Raw genomic sequence first — 21491 nt, forward strand, 5'->3', positions numbered from 1 at the left:
TTATCCATGGACATACTACCGTACCAAGCAATGATACAGAAAGTTAAAACAGATTCAATAAAACTTTTATAAAAGAGAGTCATCATTTCAGATGAAACATTAAAACCTCTCAACCTCCTTAAAAAGTACAGTCTTTGTTGGGCCTTTTTCACTGTAGCAGCAAGATGTGACTCAAAGGACAGGGTCTTATCAAGAACAACCCCCAAGTTGTTATGGACTTGTGATATTATATGTCTTTTTGGTGTTGCTGCCCCTCTTCTCCATGTTTGTAGATATGAGTGTGTGTGTGGGTGTGTATGGGTGCAGGTGTGTCTGAACACTTGTTTACAGGCGCCTTCAGGCCTGGTGGGTGTGGCCCTGCTAGGGGACTGGCCACACCCAAGCCACACACCTGCTGCTGATCACGGCTCGTCGGGGGAGCTACTTAGGAGAGTCTTGGAGCTCCCACCGATGTGGGATCATTGAGTTAGACGCCCAAGTCAGTGTTACTCCAGGAAGTACTGATCGTGTTTGCCCGCAGGGGTCAGTGTCTAACGGCTGCTTCCATTGTTTTCCCTGCAGGAGGAGCATGGAGAGGAAGGACAGCACGCACAGGGTGTGCACAGTCACGACAGCGGGGCGCACGAACACGGACGCCACTGGAAGACACACGCGGGAGTCTTGGGGAGCACGGGGATTAATTGTGCATCAGTATTTACCGCACTGTAAATAAACGCACAGTCTACACACAGAGCTCCGCGCTTGGGTCCTCACTCCCTACATCCCCACGGTCTGCCAGCCAGACCGTGACAATTTCGGCTTGATTTTTGGTAAATAAATAATAAATAATGAAACACTGCATGTGTTGGTGCTCATCTGAGGTTCTATTTACCTCATTGTGGGACCTGATGCATAAAACCTTAGAATTCAAAGATGGTGTACCTTCTGTTTTATTGCCATGACTGTACATATGAGTCTGTACAACCCTATAGAGAGCCAAAAAAAGCCTTAATGCAACGCTAATATAAAAAAAGGGTATGAGTCAGGTTGCCAGGAACTTTCTACATCAATAATTCATAACACTCTGTATCAGCTCAGGGCACACAGGGTGAAGGATATTTTCTCATCCCCACAACACCGTCTGCATCCCTGATAAGAACCTGTTGGCAACAATAGCGATGTCTGCATTGTTTTGTCTCAAATGTATTTCGCTTATGTCACAGAAGAGAACATGTAGCTCTGTGTCATCTATTCAAGCAGAAGCAGGACATTTTTATAACATCATATAAATGTGGCAGAGTGAAGTGCGATACTATGGAGCGCCTGGTGTTACTTCATGTATGATAATACAAATGCATTTGAAAAAGAACATTGCTGCTGTCAATTCCATCCTCTTATTCCTGGTGGCACTCAATTGGATACTGTACAGTGTGCCTCCTCTAATGTGGATTTCTCATGATATTTTTAATTATTTTAACATATGTGCACAATACGTGCCTGTAAACCACATATGTGACGACAGCGTGAGACAATAGGACACAATCTGTTACTGGAAACATGCATCTCTCTCTTTTGCACACATCCATGGAGAACAAATGTGCATGTAAAATATATATTTCCTACATTTACTACACAGAGTTTATGGGTTTCGACTGATGTGTGGTAGTGCAGAAATGTTAGCTGTGCCAAATCACAGAAAAAACAAAAAAATGCTTTCAGTTTTATCAAACCAAGACTGTGCGCTGTTCCAGGAAAACTACTGACCTCCAGGGGAGCTTCTTGACTGGGGTGGCAGGTAGCGTCGGGGCAGTGCCGGAGTGGAGGGGGGCTGGAGGCTGTTGCTGCGACATTGTGCCCCTCTCTGGTGATCTGTTGACGCAGTGCCAGTTGTCACTCTATGAAGAGGAGGCTCCTCACTCACACTCAGACCTAGAATACAAAAAAAAAAACCCCAACTCATTACCTTCAGAGTTTTCTGCCCTATTTTCTGTATTTCACATCTCTTGCGATCACATATTATTCCTATAACTGGACAGGGTTATATTCTGACTGAATTTAGGGTCACTGGACCGGGAAATGGTTTCTAACCTCAGGGTCTCACTGCTGCTGCCCCCAATTTCTCGTCCGTTAACCTGGGACATACACTTGTCTTTCATATACCCACACAATCTCAAACACACACACATACAGGGATTTGTTTACACAGGGAAACATCGACAGGCATACAATACTTGGAACATGTATACTTGCAGTGATTACTGCTCTTCCTGACTCTTAATGGAGCTCTAATCTATTGAAAAACTGACAGATAGTTTACACACTCTCTCTCGCACGGCATAAATCCTGCTCATCTCCCCGTTCCTGATCAATAGTGACACAAGAGATTACCGGCATTTCTCAAGCTTCAAAATTTTTCCATCAAACAGGGATTAAGAATTGGTTTTAAAGCTGATCGAAAGAAGCTATGAAATTATCATTAAGCCATTTAGCACAACTTGTACCTCACTGTAACGCAAGTTGGTAACTTAACAACACAGAAAAAAAAATCCTGTTTGAATGTATCTATCAATCCTTTCCTTTGACCAGCCGCAAGCCCATAGTGACTGCAAACTGACTTTGCTCTTTGATGCATGAATATTGTGCAAATATAAAAACAGCAATATTATATGTAATATTCCAGAAGCAGGAAACAACCTGGACAGGTCACCAGTCCATCACTGCAAACTCTCACATCCACCCCTACAGCCAATTTAGAATCACCAGTTAACCTTACTAGCATATCTTATTGTTCACTGATTTGTCAGCACACAGTTGACATATGTTGCATTCCCCAAGCTTCCATATTATCCCAGAGCTCCTCTGGGAGTTCATTACTAAGGCTGCTGACAGTCTGACAGCATTTCTTTCTCATTAACCAGCTGAAGATATGGTCAGTTTATCTCATTCAAATCTAATCTTGGAGAGAGGAGTGGACTACGTTCACAGAGCTCTGTGGCTCAACCTGTCAGCATCCTTTATATTAGAGGTTTAAAAGATGAAAACCTAGCCTAGAACATTTAAACTGAGTTGACATAGATCAGTTGGCTGGCTGATATAAACAGAGATGAGCTCATTCGTCAGAGGTCAAATATGGACAAATGAACTCCCGGAGCACAGAGAGGAAGAGAAAACGATGATGTGGGGAATACAAAACTGGGGAATGCTGTGAAAGAGAAGATGGCGACTATTTTGAGGGCTCAGAGAAGGAGAAAAGGGGGGATGCATTTCATTATCAAGCTGATATGCATCACTTATTGGCTAATTGCCAGCTGATGATGGATAACAGAGAAAGAAAGAGGGAAAAGGCTGGATGCATGGAATTAGGAGGAAGGCAACAAAAGGATATAAAAAGACCTACAAGGAGCAATAATTGGTGCTGCAATGGAGCCGGCAGCAAGCTTAGTATTTTATAGAGGCGGATGAAAAATAGCAAAGAAATGAAAAAGGGACCATGAATAAGAGGAAACAGCTGGGAACAAAAGACAGCAGGCTTTTGTTCTCAGCGGGAGGCCATTTTATTGGATGGGTTTGTTCCTCATAGCTAAACCAAGACCAGCAGAACTGACCTGGCTTTTTGGTTTTCACTGGTATTCACTGGCAAAAACGACATTTTAATTTGAAAGTGAAATAGTCAAATGCTTCGTTCTCACTGCGACATGAACTCTTTGGTGTTTTTCACATTCACATTTATAGCACGGAACTGATCAAGCCCATTCACGTTGAAAGTAACCCAGGGGGAATGCATCCAGGTGCAAAGATGCATACGCAGGCGCTGATGTAGGAGCTTGCAGTGCAGCTTGCAGTGCTGACATGGCAAATCAATAGCCCCCCTTTTTTTCCCTGAAAAACACCTACCACCCAACAAAAAGGCGAATGATGTATTATGTATTATATGAAAAGAAGAACCATGCGGTAACAGATTCTTTGAGATATTTGTAAGATAACTAATGAAGCAGGTAAATTGGTCCTGTTTTAAGTCAGGGCAGCACGGTGGTGGTTAGCACTGTTGCCTCACACCAAGAAGATCATGACTTTGATTTCACCATATTTCCTTCACATCCTTTCCTTTCCTTCACCAGCTCTCTCCCAAAGACAAATAACCTAGTTGGGTTAGGTTAACTGCTGATTCTAAATTGTCATAGGTGTGAATGTGAGAGCATATTGTTGTCTGTCTCTCTGTGTTAGCCCTGCAACAGACTGGCGACCTGTCCAGGGTGTACTCTGCCGTTCATCACATGTTAACTGCGATAGGCTCCTGCGTCCCTGATAAGAACAAGTGGAAGAGTATAGATGTTTTAAGTTGTGGTTTGTGAGCATTTCTCGTTAATACCTACTGAGCTGGAGGTACTCGTGTCCTGTATATAAATAGATGAAGCAGCCTCACAGTGCGCAAATATTTCATTTAAAATCACTGCACTCAAACTTGTACTTGAAGAACAAAAGAAGTACAAAAAGTATTCATGTTGACACAATGAACAGATATCATCGTTTCCCTGTTAATATTATTATGTTTAACTTTAAGTTAATGTTAATTAATGCGCTTTCTTTGCGTTTTAATCAATAAATCCATTCCTTTATTTTATCTCACTTTTTTTTGTTTAACAACAAAAGTACAAATACCTTAAGACAGAGATTACACCTTGCGCCTTAAAATGACTGAGTTTAAGTCATTAAAAGAAATAATAATTAAATAATATTTTTATTTTATTTTTAATAATAATTAAAAGAAATAATCAGAAAAACAAACAGCAAGAAATTAATTCACAAAGTTAAAAGTAACAGATCCAGGTTTGCTTGCACGCTGCTTTTGTAGTGTGATTTAAAACAAACTATAAGTGATGAGTAATGTAAGTCAGTGTGTAAACCTACTGAAAATTTTTTCCATTTATACACCAACTTTTAAGCCTAACCCTAATATTAACTTTTTAAACTTTTTTTTAATTAGACCACATGTTCTCACAGACAGATGTCAGTTTCCTTTAACACTGTTCAGTGCGAAAGACAGCGTGTGTAATGAAGCTTGAAACTCATATTCATCAGAGGCCATAATTTGTTCTGCTTATTAATGGCTTCCTGCTGATTCCTTCCTTCAGCTGGTTTTAAAGGTGGAATAAATGAAATTCAGAACAACTGTCAAAAGAAAAAAAAAATCTAGCCACATAAGGAAGGGAATTTGACTCCATCGACTCTATCCAGTATTTGTAGATGAACCAGTAAAATAATATTTGGAAGAAAAGCTATCTAAATAAAATCACATTAATAATATTAAATATTAAAAACTGGTCAACAAACAGATTAACTTGAATACTGGGTTTCCAAAGCATGCTAACAGAGTAAGATGAATAAAACATAGAATAAGATACAGATTTGATATTCAATATTCAGGTTACATTAATCGTTTTAATTGAAAGTGCAACCTGGAATTGACAAAGGAGGTTGATTGGTTCAAAATTAGAAAGTGTGGCTTTAAATATGCTCCAAACTGAAATTTATCTCAAGCTACCTTAACTTAAAACTTTAAGTTAAGATTGTCACCAAATGTCTTCTCATGGTAACTAAAAAACAGTTTGCAAATGCACGGAATTGTACATCCCACAATTCTCAGTTTTATATCAGGGAATAAAACGCTACAATCATGTGTGATGTTCTTGAAAGTCATGGTAAGGTTATATCTGAATATATAAATATCAAATTAATAACCCCACAGAGCAAAGGCATGGGTTGTAGACAGTCGAATTAAATGATAACACAGGAGCTGACGGCAGCAGCCTCGGGCCTCCTTTCCTCTCTTAGGACACAGATGCCAAGAGATTAAAAGTTCATTCCAGCTAAAAGGACAGCATTTCTCCTCTCATGGTCAACAAGAGAGAGATGCTCCTCTATGATAAGGAGCACTGACTGAAAGCAGTCAAATGGTAATTTAAAGTTCAGTCTTAAGAAATGACCTCAGAGTTAGACTGGAGGAAAAGCATTTTCTCTTGATTAACCTCCTAAGACCCGAACTCTTCCAGAGGATGCATTTTTAATTTCTCTTTGACATTTGGGCATATTGGGGCCCGATGAATGTAAAAACAAAGAATTATCAAATGTTTGTTTTTTTTTTTACCTGCTTTTTGTTTCTAAGAAAAATGAGAGCCACAAATGAAGATATTTGTTAGAATTTTGATAGAACAGTGGCAGTATAATGTCCTCGTAAGTGGATATCAGGCCCTTGTAGAGCATAAGTGAGTATTTTGGTCTAAATAAAATGTGATGTCCACACATGTGGACGCAGGGTCCTAGAAGGTTAAATATAACACTGCTGTTAAGCTCTTGATCAGTCTTGAAGAAAGAAGATTTCTGAAAATTCAAAGCAGGAGAGAATAAGCGAAAGATTTAGGATGGAGAGAGGAGGCAGTAGAAGGAGACCATCTGTTAACCACAGTCTGGGTTCAAAGTGACAGCCAGAATCATCCCTGCTGAAGTGTTCTTAAGCCGAGCCATTTGCTCTGCATTTCTTTCAGCTTCTGGTCACAAGCTTGGACAAAAACAGTCATTTCACTCACTGAGGCAACATCACGAGAAGTGAGCAAAGGCAGTCAGCACTATTTCAGCAGTACTCAGACTCTGTCTCCAGGCACTAAGCCTTTTACAGAATAAGTTAATGAAAATGCATTTACCACCATGGTGCTGCTATACCCGCCTGTTAGTTATTGACACTTTTTGGGATAATATCAAGCTCCCTGTTTAGGTTTCTGAAAGAACAAAGCAAAAAAAATAAATATTCATTTATTAATTTTACAAGCTCACATTTTTCAGCCACGAAATTACATATAACAAGTGTGACGACATTATTTATGTGTCTATAAAAGAGGTTGCCTTTGAGGCTGTGAAATAAAAAATATAATAAAAAGGCAAAAACTAGTAAATAAAAAACAGGAAAAGAAACGATACTGGCTGACAACATGAAACTTTCTAATAAAACTCAAACAAAACTTAGCTTGTGTTAGCAGCTATTTTATTATTCTAAAATCTTTTCAAAAAATGTTTGACTTCCTGCAATTATCTCATTAAAAAAGATATTTCCTGGAGTTATTTGCTTCTTCTAAGAGATACATCAGTGAAAAACTAAAATAGCAATAAGAGCTCCTCAGCGGGGAGAGAACGAAGGACAGGGGTGCTGCCTCTTGACTAATATGCATGCATCTTTGTCAGTCTAAAGCATCTTTTAAACTCATAAAGCTCGATTAACACAGAGCTGGTTGAAATAGAGTGGGAGTTTAGCAGTTAATAAACAGCCCCGTCGAGCCCATCCTCACCGCTAGAGCACTGCCGCTTCAATAAGCCTCTGCCATGTTAGTTTTTTCTCTCCTCTACCACAGAATGCCAGCCATATCTAATTGGCCCATCTAATGTTCTCCTCCACCAGCGTGTGTGTGTGTATGCTTATAAGTGTGTGCGCACATGCACCACAGAAACCATCTGTTCACAGTGAGCGAGCATGAGTCAGAGACTAGATCTGAGCCATGGCATCTGGGGTACGGCATTCACTCTCCTCTCTATGCAGATCTCCGCATGCCTCGCTTTCCGCTCCTTTTCCCCCCGTCTTCCTTCCTCTCTCCCCTTAGCTCATTTTGACTCATTGAATTTGCTTTCACCGCTGCATCTCCCTTCAGCTCTTCTTCTCCCCTCAGCTCCCTGCTCGCTCCAGCCCGCCCTTCGTTTGATTTCTTACAATATTTTATTATCGCAAGACAAGACAAATAGAGCTGATAATACACAGTTTGTTTTGGCGATTGAGTTTCTGTCATGGAGTCGGTGTTGCTCAAAGGCACAGGCTTAATCAACTGTCTTCTGCTGGAATCTTCTCTCAGCTATGAAACAGAGTCTGTCAATCACAGAGGAATTAACAGCACACACCCCTCTTTCATGTGCGGATGCAAGAGGGGTGTCTTCAATGCAAAAGCACGCAGACACACACACACACACACACACACATGAAACATCTCGGGAGATGTCAGCCACTGGGCTAAAGCATGGATTGAATTAATGGCTAATCAATGCCATGTAGAGTAAGCTATGTGCCTCTAGATACTCTACTCTAACTCATACATATTTCCATGTATACTTATATACAAACCGCTGATAAGAATCAATTATGCCCTAATTCCAATTAGCTCTAATAGTATCAAATAATTGCAAATAATTTTCATTAATTTCCCCAGTTTCCTGATGCTGTATGACTCTTTTTTTCATCCCACTGTAATAATAAAGTTGAATGGCTTATAGTCGAACAAGCCATCAGCTATTTTTACTGAAGCTACTATCTACGCTAGTCCTGCACCGTACACACACACACACACACACACACACACACAACCCACTGAGCTGGAGGATGAACTACAACAGTGGGAAGTATAAACTCCAGGGACATTCCTCTAACCCACTTTACTAGTGCCCTGCAATCATTTCCCAAACGCGTTACTCCTTAATGATTTCTTCTATCAGTACCATCCAGAGCACTAACGGAGTCCGTTTTGCTCGTTGATCAATGGGGAATGCTTCTCTCTGCACAAGTAGGTACTAGGTTGCTGGAGCTCCCCTGACATCCTTGACAGAAGGATGTGAGAATGCATCTGTCAGTCTTTCTGTTCTTTGATCGAAGCTGGAGCGTGGTGAGATGGGGCAAAGATCCCAGAGCAAAGGAGGAAAATCAGGTATTGCAAATCTCTCTCTACAAATGAGTTTGTGCAGAAACACGGACCAGTCTCTCAGAAAGTGCCGTGAGCTATATAAAGATTTCTAAAGGCGTTTTTTGGGGGGTAAAACTGACAAAATTTAAAATTCAAATTGAGGAAAGGCTTCGGTTTAAATGAAACGTCAGTCTTCCTGTATTTTGACAGCTTTAATATTTTATTGAAAAAACCCATATTAGCTAAATCTCTGACTAATGTTTGATACAGTTGTGGTCAGATGTTTATATACACTCATCATGTGCATAAATGTCACAGTAATTACACAAGTTTGAATTTATTATGGATTTTCTCTAAACCACACAGGGTCAAAAGTATACATACACTCACTTAAACCTTTTAATAAGCATGCCTACTAATGTCTCATTAGTAATCATGACTGACTGCATGGCTGACTTTGGCAGGACTCGTTGGATTGACCAGAGCACACAGAGTCATAGGAAGATCTAATATGGAGAACTGTAGATTTACACAAGTTGGGAAGGTCTCTTGGAGTCATTTCTACGCAAATGCAGCTTCCAGCATCATCAGTTCAAACAACTCTGTTTAAGTACAAGTTATTTGCATGTATCACAACTTCGTCAAGGTCTGGAACAAGACACAAATTGTCACCCTGAGGTGAGAAGAAGTGCTTAGGATGTTTGGGAGCAACCCAGAAACTGACAAGGCTGAAGTCTGCAATGAACTGGGAAATGCTGCAACACCTACATTCCTTTACACAGTAAAGCAAGTTTTACATTGCCATGGACAACTGAACCCAACTGAAGTTTGTAGCTGCCCACATAAACAAACCAAATGCCGGAGAACGGTTTTATGGCCAGAGGAGACAAAGATTAAGCTATTTATTTACAAGAACTAGAAGGTATGTTTGAAGGACAAAAGTGAGGCATTCAAATCTAAGAACGCTGCAGAAACTGTCATGTGGATTAGAGAAACTCCTAAATACATTTATTGTTGTGGTTTTAAACTCATTATACATATAAATGTATGGCAACTCACCCTAATCTCGCAAAGAGAAGAGCTAGTATGACTGTGAAACTTATCCCCCCAAGAAAGTAAAGTGAAGTAAGACAAAAAGACATCAGACAACCTTGTGTTTAAAGCTCATCAAGTGCTCACACAGCAGGAAAGAAAAAGGAGGATCTGCAGTGAAGCCCGGTTTAGTCTCGGGGGTTCAAAAAGGGCCCAGAGTTCAAATACTTCACTGATAAAGGCCACAAGCACCACGCAGAGTCAAAAGTGGAAATAAATGTTTCTGCTCTCCCCTTCTGTCTCCCGCACTGCATGCCACGTACAAACACACCAACAGACACACACATAAAACTTAACATCAAAGGACCTTAATCTTCCTCCTCTCACGTCTATCATCCTCTATTCCATTTTAGCTTCACCTTACGCTGCAGCCGTTCAACAGCAGGAAGAGGAATATTCTGCTGCAGGCACTACTTTTAACAATTTCTAGTCTTCTCTGTTGTCCTGGCAGGTGCTGCTACACTTTCTGAGTATATTTGATGTATAAAGGTTTAACTGCCTAAGGAGTTTTGACCGACAGGTGATTGGCTACTGCACATTAATACTAAGAGCTTTTTAAATAGACAATGTGCCAGCAAGAAAGATCATGTCACATTGTGTTTGTTCTTCTCTGATTTAGTAGTACAAGTGTGTCATTACAGTATGTGAAGAGCTGCAGTGTGTCCTGATGTAATTAATGAATGTTTGCTCAGCAGAAATATCTTAAATCAAATTTCACTTATGTGCGACATTATTTGAAATATTTTATTTTAAGAAAAAAACTGTAGAAATGAAGGTTTTATATAAAATGAAGAATGTAAATTGATTACTTTTGATCATTATCCTATTAGAGCACTTAATTATGAACAAATTTTACCATCTAGGTGTTGATTTGAGGTGAAGGATTTGGAGGTAGTCCACTTTATGCAATGCACCAGTGCCACGGCGAGAAAACAACCCATTATTTGTTCACTGTGGAAAGTGATGCTGATGAATCAGCAGTTTCCAGTTCATAACAGGCTTGAGTTTTGATGGTTGTTACTGAACATCCTAACCAGTTTTCTCCCATCTACGGGTGACAGTTTGGGTCTTCTCCCAGACCTTTGCCAAGTGGTGACATATCCACATAAGTTGTACTTGCAGTTGTTTAAATTGAGGATGCTTAGATGTATAGTTGCTTAGAAATAGCTCCAAAAGACAATAAATATTCACGAATAAAGGATTCTTAAAATCACTGATTTCAGCTTGACACACATACACGTGCCCCCACTCTTAGTCAGTAATAGTGCTATTTCCTTCATCAATACGTACAAAGTTTAAAACAATAAAAACATTTTTTTTCGCCTGAAGCACATAGGCTTTTCAAAAAATAAAACCTCCCTATTTATGCAGCTTTGTTTAAAAAAAAGAAGAAAAAGATAAACACATTCTGCTTTGGAAACCCAGAGGGATTCCTCTTTTCCCTGTTGCACTGCAGAGAGCCGTTCCCTCAGTACTGCACAGTTTGTGTTCACTTTTTAACCAATGGCAAAGAAAAGACAAGGATAAAAAAAAAGGATGAGCACAAGGGGGGAAATGAGGGAAAGGAGCGATGACATAACAGGGGGCCTGATGTGCGTGAGAGCGAGGCGCTTACGTCAACTGTAACTGGGAGAGGAAGAGCAAGCATTTCCTATGTAGGTCACATTAAATACACATGCAGCCATCACAAAATTCAGCCAACTATCTAACCAGTCTGCCAAGCAGCACTGGGATCACAACTGTAAATTCTTCCAGGCCCCTGCTACTGTGAAAATGAAAGCTATTCACACAAGCATTGCTGTTATCTCTGCTAATGCTGACAGAATCTGCAGCACAGACCCAGTTACAGTAAGAGCCTGTAAAATTACTGGTAAGTCTGGGTAACGATGATGTGTGCTGTGTCGTTTTGACAAACCTCTAAGCGTAAGAATGGAAAGACCAACGTGGCCTGTGCACAAACCTATTGATGATAAAACACTAATGCAAATTGACAGCTACACACTGCACTGCTAGTGACTATAATCTGATTTTTCTTTGGTGTCCTCATGTGTTATGGAAGATGTGCTCTTTGAATCTGTGTCTCTGCACACGATAATTACGTTGATATTGTGTGTGAAAATTCAGAGTGAAGGATAAATTGCAGGAGGGGTGGAACTCAAAGAGAAAGCAAACCCTAACATAATGCATGTGGGTGGGGGCTGTTTATGCAAACTATATTCATCAGGGAAAACACAGTGGAAGGCAACAAAAGCGCTTAAGTGCTTATCACTCTTAATGTATCATAATGTGGTGATAAAGTCGGCATTAAAGTTAACAGGCAGGCATTCGCGTGACGTGAACGTGGCATCATAGAAAAGCAGACGCGTGCATGGAAGGGCCTCTATCTGACGCGTGGTAATGGTGGTGTCAACAGATTTGAGCTGACTCACGGTGAGCTGTTCTGCAGGGGTCACTCTGTGTGCTGTCAGCAGAATGGGCCGAGGAGACAGAGGACACGCTGGAGCTCCGGACGAAGCCAAATGCCGCCAGGCGGCCCGCAGGCAGGCGGCTGGAGCTGAAACCTGGGGGGCGAAGACCCGACTGACTTGCTTTGGGAAGCAGAGACCTGCAGGCCGCTGCAGCCTGGGGCTGGGCTGCTGCTGTCGTAGTAGCGGGTGGGGTGGCAGCCTGGTCATCTGAGAATCAAGCATAAATCATGTTATCTCATGTGTATTACTGAGAATTCTAAAAAACGAATCAAGACATGTGCAATGAACTGAGAAAAAAAGAACTACTTCACTGCATTTCATCATATCTGGCTCTACTGCATTTATGCTCCTTTTATCTAAGTTGCAACAAATGAATCCTGATATACAGGAAAGTGATTTTGTGTACAGATGTCTGTGTGTGTGCATGTATGTGTGTGTGTTAGTACTTATTGACTAAACTCATTAGGCAAAATATATACAAGAAGCTCAACAGTTGTGATGTTTATCCCCCTGTGAACCATTCATTATCCTGTGTTGACTAAGCTCTCAGTGGGCACCAGGAAGTTCATCATTCTATGACTATGACTGCTGCGCCAAGTAAATATAATAAGTATACACACAACAACCTGTGAACAGCTGTGTTTGGCTCTGCTGGTGATTGCAGACTGGGCTACTGGCCAGCGGTTTCTCAAATGCCAGCGCTATCATGGTATTCAATGTGACACTCACAGATTAGGTCATTGTTAATATATCTATCTAACCCATAACCTTACTGCCTTATTATCAGTAACCCTTCAAAGTTATCTCGAAGACTAAAAGCAGTCGTTTCCAAACTTGAAAGGTATGGAAGGTAAATTTTAAAAAAGAGAAACTATTGTTATTGAAGGACAAAAGGAAAATGTTTGGAATCAAGGAGAGAAATTGAGGTTAAAAAGGTAATCACAGCCTCATATAGGAAGCTATTGTCAGGGAACGATTGTGAGAAATCCTCTCTTTGCTGTAATCTATGGTTTCCAATGGCAATACAGATGAAATGTGAAGGCATGAACAACAAAGGCTACACACAAATATACACACAATGGGCAGTGGGCAAATCCCCAGGCCATGGATAAAAGCTCCATCTTGGCTGCACTAGCCTGCAGAACAAGGTCTAGATCCTGGGTGGAAGAGGAGCTTTATCCCCTGCTGGCTACAGAGATAAGGTAGGCAGCCCTCATTTCCTCTCCATTTGGCACAGCTGCATGTGCCAGTGCATGCTATGGGGGCAACCACATCGTGAGGACAAGAGAAAGAAAGAAAAACTTTGTGAAGGAGAAATAAAACTCTGTTGGAACAGAGAGGGGAAAACCCGGGAGAAAAATTAAAAAAGCTTCCAGTCTAGCTCCCTTCCAGCATCATCAATGCTGCTGCTCACACTTGTCATGTCCTCCCTCGATCCTTAGCGCCCGTCTGTGTGCCATGCGGTCTGTTCATTAGGTTGGAGCTTGCTCCTCTAGAGTGAGAAGGTCAGGATCATTCAAGATAAATGGTCTCATTTCTATTCTATCCTCCCAACCCCCACTCCTCTGTACTCATTCACTCTGAGAGACAACGGAGAGAAGTGAGCTTGGCAATCATCAACTATAGCCTAAATACCACAGCCGCAGACTGCTTGTGAATATAGAAAGCAGTAACCGGTGTCTTTATTCCACACATCTCAAAGTTCTCTGTGATAAAGTCACCATCAAAAAGCTTATATATAAAGGTCCTTTAGGCTATAATTGTTTTCCCTTAGAAAACCCTAAGAGTTTTGCCAATGCTAAAGACGTGAGCAAAACCATATTTCCGTCCACTGCCTTTGAATGAAAGCAAGGACATTAAGTAATTTAGGCCAGAAAAATTCAATGGGATAGGCAGCTGGGAAAGGTGCAACAATCGCCAGTCTTTTAGAGTCAGGTCAAGGTGAGACACAAAAACCTGCACCGATTACCTCCACTGAGTCTGAAATTCCATGTAAATGTAACACCTGAGTTTATTACAACCTCTGCAGCAGAACATGCACAAAGCATCAGGATCACTGCTTTTAGAGTAGAGTGTCAGCACGAAGAAGCTGTGGTTGCTACAACACATATGAGAAGAAGGTCCTTATTATAAAAACAATACAGTATTTAGACGTATCTATATAGCAATTAAGTAAGTAGTTTGAGTAGCTTGACAGCTACACAATAACTTTATAGCATAACTACTATAATCTGTGTGACACAGAGAGATTTCCTCTTCTCTCACATGTTGTTATTCACAGCGATGAATGAAATAAAGGGGTGGGGGGTAGGGTGGGGGGTTCTAGTTAGTGTTTTCCCAGGAGACTGATGAGAAAAAATGAAAAACTCAAATAATTTCAGCATTTCAGGTGCCGTTTATCCAACCATGCAAAGGGCATGGAAGATTCCAGAAGGAAGATAGTGACATCACTTAAGTGTTAATTGCTTTGTACTTCAAAGGCTTTAGTTCCCAGAGGGCCAAGCGGCATGTAGTTGCTATGCATATGTATTAATAAGGATTATGATAAGGAAGCCCAGCACATCATGAAACTATGCTGATCAACTGTGCATGTTCAGTTTTGGGTATGTATGTATGTATTTTGTGTATATATGTATATATTAAAGCACACATGTAGATGTACAAAATCTCTCCGGATGTTATCAGTTTGTGTCTGCGTTGGCACCCTCAGCTACACAGCAAATCAAACATGCATGGGAGTGATAAATGACACAGCCTGCCAGCAGTGTGCAGGATGATGAGAAAATTTTAGACTCCAATATTGCATTAACAGTTGAGCTGTGACTTAAATCTGAGTTCGGCAGCCAGAGATGCTATCTGAACCCTCAGAATTGGAAATTTTTTGTGCGCGAAGAGGAAAATGTGAGCAAGTAGTTATTTATTTATTTGATTTTGGTGATGGCAGCGTACTGGTGTGGAACGAGTCCCCTCAGAGTGTCTCTAAAAGATTCCCAATCAGATCAAAATTAATCTCAGAGAACGCATTTTAATGAGCTGCCTTCATCTCGGGCCAAGTTGATAAGGGGAGGAAAGGGTCTCAAAACTGCTTGGTGCGGCAGAGGAGAAGAAAGGTAACGCAGCATAAATTTTGGGTTGCTGAAATAGAATCTGACATGAGCTCAGATGACTCAAAAGAGGTCATTTACAGTTGCTATCCTTGCTGCTTTCTGTGTGGAAAATTCAGATCTGGTCAAATGTTTAATTTACCTGTATTATCCGGGTCTTTCTGATTAGTTGCTGGGGTGACAGGTTGGACCAGCTGGCTGAAGACTTGTGTTGACCTCTGACCTTGACTAGGTCCTCTGCCCTTGACCGCGATCGTAGCCGTTCTGGTGACAGCTCCCAGTCCCAGACGCAGACCTCTGCCAGACCGCAGGAGACTGCCACTCCCTCCTGCCTGAGCAGCCGTCCTGCTCTGCAGAGCGTCCTCAGCGGAGCAGCCTTTCAAGCTGACGGATCTTCCAACCTAGAAATCAAAATCACCAAATGGAGTCAAATGCCATCAAAATAACTGACATGCTGTGTTTTCTGAAGCCATTTCTGTGCAGTTAAATCACATAAGAGCTTTCCATTTTTCATTGCAGCATTTCAAGTATGGGCCACACTTAAATTCACGACTAAGATAATAACAGCGTTTTCTTTTGTTTTTTTAACATTTGTGTGTGTTTGCTTTAAAACCCCCTTCAGACTTTCACCCACGTTTGTTAGCAACAATGTCTGGATACTGTAGCAGCTTTAATTTTGTGCAAAACGCACCCTGTAATCTAATAGCAGCATGATGCTGATTATTGAAAAAAAGAAGTATTTCTATCCTCAGCTTGGAACTCTGCTGCATGCTTCTTTTTCTTATATTGTGAGTAGAAGCAATCAAATCTGATGAAAAATGGAACCCAGCAAATCAGATGTTATTAACTCTAAATGAAAATGTAACAGAGTCCTGCAGGGAAACTGGAAGCTGCGGAATAAATTTGAAATGTTGACACTCTCAACAGTGTTACTGTGTTCTAGGCAAAATGCTAACACACATACATTGTCATGTGAAGCACTGAAAACTAACTCGTCCCCCGCGGACTTTGCACTTCAACAAGCATTAAATATTTATTTCCCCATGTTCGTGTTTGACTGCGTATATAAGTATGAATGCAAAATGAATTTATTGAATCAGTATCAATAAGAAATAGATTTAGAAGCAATAATGAAGGTCCTCTGAGAGTGATCATAAAATGCAAAAGGCCTGTTATCAATTATACATGGTTTACTAGGCCTATCAGCATGATGGAAGCATTAACATGCTTAGTCAATAAACTGTGCGTAAGACTCATAATCAAAGAAAGACTTAAAATCACATCTCTACAGTAAACAGGACTCACCTCTGATGGTGTCCCATAGAAGTTGTCTGCCTTGCTGCCCAGTTTTGGAGGTGCTGTGTGGCTATGGGCGTGTACGGGTGGAACAGTGTTTGTGTGTCCAGGAGCCCTTATACTCCTATTCAGTATTCCTGATGGAAAAATGTTTGTCTGCATCTCCTGGCGGTACTTATCATAAAGCAGATTGGAGGCACAAAGAACTGGGGCTCCTCGGGTTTCCGGATCAGGCCTTGGGGGCTCTTTAGGTGTGTCTTTAAAAGATGTGGGTGTTTGGCTGTGGGTGCATGCGGACAGCCTGGATGGTAGCGAGGATACCTGATACGGTCCATCAGAAGCCTGAGGCTTAAACTGAGGATTCTTTCGGACGTAGGTAATGATTTTGGGGCGAACTCCTTTAGGTTTCAGTTTAGGTGATGGCGAGCTGTCTTTGGGGGAGTTGTTGTTGTTAGAGCTGGGGGAGCTTTGCTGGTTGTTAAGAGGCGCTTTGGGGATTCCACTTGTGCTTATATTAGTTTTGACTGGTGCTCTCAAGCAACTGTTGCCATAGCCCTGAGCTGATGTTGATACAGCAGGGATGTGTCTAACCACTCCAGAGACATTCCTAGAAACGAGGTACATGGAGGGTTGCCTGCATGGTGAGCCCTGGGGTGTCCTGAGAGGGGAGTGTGGAGGGGTTGATGACCTGGATTCAACCCCAGTTCTGTTGGGACTAGAGCAATTCCTTCTGTATGTAAGCTGAGTCTGGGGTCTCTTCTCTAAGGTGGAAGGGTTTGAGGGACTGGAACTGTGGCGTGCACTTGTAGCTGGCTGTTTTTCCGCTGGTGGAGTCTCCCTTTGGGATGTCTGGCTGGGTTGCCTCAGCTGGGAGACTACAGATGTGTTGTACAGGTGGGAGAAATCAGATGGTTCACGTAAAGATGTTTTTGTAAACTTTCTGTTTGACCCATTACTGTGTGGATCTGCAGAGAGGTTAAGAGGAGACGGTTGCCCTGTCTCAGTTTGCTGAGTGTTGGAGTCGGCACTCCTCGCTCTTCCCATCTCCGTCTGACAGAGGGGCCTCACAAGCTGTTGGCGCCGTGGTGGCAGCACCCTCTCCTCAAATCCAGCCTTTCTCCTTTGGCCTAGCCCTCCATCAGAGGACAAGCCATTTCTATGACTTCTCTCATCTTTTCTCTGATCCTGGTATGAGAATGCTGGGTTAAGGGTCTCCTGAGGATGCATCGGTGGGGAGTTCTGATTGGCATCTACAGGGGCTGCCCTTCTTCTGTTCTGGGCTGAGGTAGTGTTTTGGGCATTGTGATAAGGGTTGGTCTTCGACAGAGAGGCGAGAGAAGTTTCTCCATCACCATCCAGAGCACTAGACAGGCTTCCACTGAGGGAAACAGCTGACAGGCTGGAGACAAACACATTCGTCTCAGACTTAGACTCCTTCAGACCTCCCTTCCATCTTTCTCTGCCTGACCTGGTGTCCTGTTTCTCTGCTGTCACACATGCGTCTAGCTCCTCAGTGCTATGACAGGCGATCCTTTTCTGAACCTCTTTGCCTCTCTGAATTTTACTCTCCACTCTGTTGCTGTCATTGTCATTTCTCCTCACGCCGGTAGAAGCAGAGCTGGCTGTTGAACTCGATGATATTGACATGGCACCTTCATCTTTTCCATCTTTCATGCTTCCACAATCGTCCTCCTCCTCATTCTCCTCCTGCTTCCTGCTTCCCAGGTAAGTATGTATCTCCTGACGTGCCAAAAGCTCATAGTCAGACTCCACGCATTGCTGCTCTGATCCCCAAAACTCTAACTTTTCTGGGGAGTCGCTCTGAGAGACCAAGGGAGGAATAGAGCTTGTGCCGTATCCCGTGTCCTCATACAAACCTCTTCTTTCTTGATCACTGATTGAGGATAACTGATTGGCGTTGTCATCTCCAGACTGAGTGAACTGGATCTGGGTTTTATTTCCAATCTTTTCTCCTCTGTCAACACTGACCCTCAGGCCTTGGATACTAGTTGGATTGCTCATGTTGAATTGATTTTTGTCACACTCAAAGACACCTGCAGGGTACTGAGGCCATTTATGGAGCTACAAAAGTTACTTCCCTCACTGCCTTTTCTCTTCAGGGTCTGATGACGGCTCTTTTGAATAAGCCAGGGACAAAATGTCATCTCATGAAACCTTTCTCACTTCACCTTTCTTATTTTGCATTTACGGCGAGTTAAAAAGCGGTCTCTGATGGTTTTTCACCACGATGAAGGTCTTTCAATCTGAAATAAAAGACAACAAAGGGAACTGTCAGGAAAAAAAAGCATCAAGTACGCTTAATAAGCAGCCATTCTGCACTTCCCCCACAGAGTCACTTAATTTTTTTTAATATTCAGCCTGCTCTGGGTAGCAGCAATTATGAAATCAGCTGTGTACAGCGAACCATTTTCTGCTCTTAATGTATGACTCATATCAGTGGATAGCCATTTGAAAAAAACTGGTTGCCTATGAGAGAAGAATCACTGGAAGTATAACAAGAAAATTACAGTTTTAATACTACCTTGTTTCTATTTCAGAGGCATCAGAGACTTTACAAGTAGAGGAGAACTCTTGACTACCACTTAGAGATTTCTTGTTTTATAGTGGGTGGTTGCAAGGCAGTTTAGCATAAATGGGGCCTATGGAGCTGGTGCCATGTAACATGCACACAATTACAGCAGTTTGCAAGTTTTATTGTGTGTTCAAAAAGAACTTGGAGGTTTTAACTTATCATTTTTATGAGAATTAGATATTAGTTCTCTAAGTAACAATGTTCATTGTAATTTCAGGCATCACCAAAGTCATTCTAGACACAAGTCTGGCCACTTGGCAGTCATCTTGAAATGCCTCCAGATACTTATTTTAAAACATTATCCAAATTATCTTTAAGTTCAATGGTTTCAATGGACATTTTGTCCCAGTAGCTAAACTTCTACCAGCAAATTCACCCTTGAATTTCTGGGAGTGCCATGTCAATTTGGAACCTACAAACAGCCAACTGATCTAAGTCACGTTAAAGGCCAGTCCGTGAAAATATTGTCAGACATAAACCGGTCCGTGGCCCAAAAAAGGTTGGGGGCGGCTGCCCTACAAGAGAGAGAGAGCAGAGACATGTCCAGAGGTGGTGAAACTAAGTAAGTACTTCACCTAAGAACAGTGTTACGTTCATTTGTCTAGGGCTGCTACGCCAGTATCTTTTGGATGCAAGTGTTGCATTTTGTACTCTAGTTTCTAATATGCTGAAATAATTATATTTCAGCTCAACAATGAGCTAACAGATAACACTACCCAGCTATGTATAATCAGTTAAAATCAATATCCACCTGCGACACTGAAGCGACAGATGCATTTTGAATCGGTAATTTACATAAAATTTAAATAATTCTGTATAATGGGTCTTTTACATTATGCATTTTATGTGTATTTTGAGGCTAAACATTGCCTGTTTCACTGAATTGAGCACCAAAATCTTTGTTTCACTATTTTAAAAACCAGTTATTTTATGCAAAACAGCATCCATAAAGCGCATCACTGAGGTAATAGCAATGTTCTTACTGTGATCAGCACGAGTACAGGGACAGTTACTGTAGATGTTCACTTTAGTTGTGAGAGATATGTGAAGAGAGAAGTACAGCGTGTTTGCATGTAAGTGAAGGAATCACCCTGGGGATGGTTGATGAAGGCAAGTAAGAGGAAGGCGGAAAGGGTGAGAAGTGATTTGTAATGAGCTTTTTTTTCCTCAAGAGACAATGTGAAATAGAAAGCAAGATGAGAACTGGGTGAAAAGACTTGTAATAAAAGCTTTTCCGATCATTAAGTTATTATAGAACATATAACACAAGCAAGCAGTGTCTCCAATATGTTCAAAGGCAGGCATCATCCTAACATGAAAAAGATGAAAATTAGGTGCAGGGGTCGTTAATGGCGAGGACCAGAAAGAGCAGTTCAGAAGGGATAAATCCATGCGGTATGTCTGATCACTACAGGAGGGTTTCCACTCTCCTCTCAGCATGTTTTCTGTAGCGGGTGGATGTAGTTAATGGCATGATTGGACTGTACACAACAACGGCATGTCCTGCTGCATTTAAAATCTGCAGTCTCTAAAACTGTGTTTTAAATACTTGCGTTAGCCTTTAATGCACAAATGAGGCCGTAGAGCTGAAACATATTACTACATATCATATTACGAGATGAGTTAAACATGCGGTATAAAACACGCACACTCAAACGCTCTCGAAATAAACACTTCCGGCTGTCTCCTTAAATTTCTCCATAATTATACGAGAGCTCTACGAGGAATTCTCTTTCTGCCTTGAACCAGAAGCATTAAAACCATTGAATATTAATGGTTTCAGCTCCTTTGCCCTTCAGGGAGAGCATCTTTTGCTCACTTGTTCTGTAGGCCTGTTTCCTGCATCATAGAGAAAATTCATACAAAACAAGCGTCAGATTTCAATCAATTGCCGTCAAAACTGTCTGGATCAATTCATCTGTCTGTGCAGTCAAAGAATGAAGTAAAATATGTCTTAAACCATCACACTGAATGTTTGAGTAGCAAAGTATGAATAGCTCTCCCACCTTCTAATTATATGTGCAGCAGGGGTGTCTGTTCTCATTAGCGAGTGGCTTTTCCACGTGCCCCGTGACAGCTCTCACTGCCTGTGGCACGTTTGATATTCCACAAAACCTAGAGAGCTAAATTCTCTCTAAATGTAAAGGACAGGGGAAAGATTCACATGGAAGTTCAATTTCCTACAGGTTTTCTTAGAAGTAATTTGGAGATACCATCAAAGTTAACCTAATATTCTATTTTTTTTAAA

General features: G+C 41.4%; 1 protein-coding gene across 2 annotated transcripts in view; it reads right to left on the minus strand.

Moving 5' to 3' along the window:
• The window catches only part of LOC106456405 (microtubule-associated tumor suppressor candidate 2 homolog), a 35297-nt gene that overhangs the window by 4190 nt on the left and 9616 nt on the right, over positions 1 to 21491 (minus strand). For both annotated transcript variants that reach the window (XM_013914237.1, XM_013914238.1), the window contains exons 2-5: positions 16660 to 18914; positions 15497 to 15755; positions 12212 to 12457; positions 1744 to 1908 (exon numbers count right to left, since the gene is read on the minus strand). In XM_013914237.1, the coding sequence (XP_013769691.1) occupies positions 1744 to 1908; positions 12212 to 12457; positions 15497 to 15755; positions 16660 to 18672 (2683 nt within the window). In that variant the 5' untranslated portion in view covers positions 18673 to 18914. The remainder of the gene's footprint in view (positions 1 to 1743; positions 1909 to 12211; positions 12458 to 15496; positions 15756 to 16659; positions 18915 to 21491) is intronic.

Source organism: Pundamilia nyererei, unplaced genomic scaffold (genome assembly GCF_000239375.1).
Source record: "Pundamilia nyererei isolate P.nyererei 1_Seehausen unplaced genomic scaffold, PunNye1.0 scaffold00180, whole genome shotgun sequence".
Taxonomy (NCBI): Eukaryota; Metazoa; Chordata; class Actinopteri; order Cichliformes; family Cichlidae; genus Pundamilia; species Pundamilia nyererei.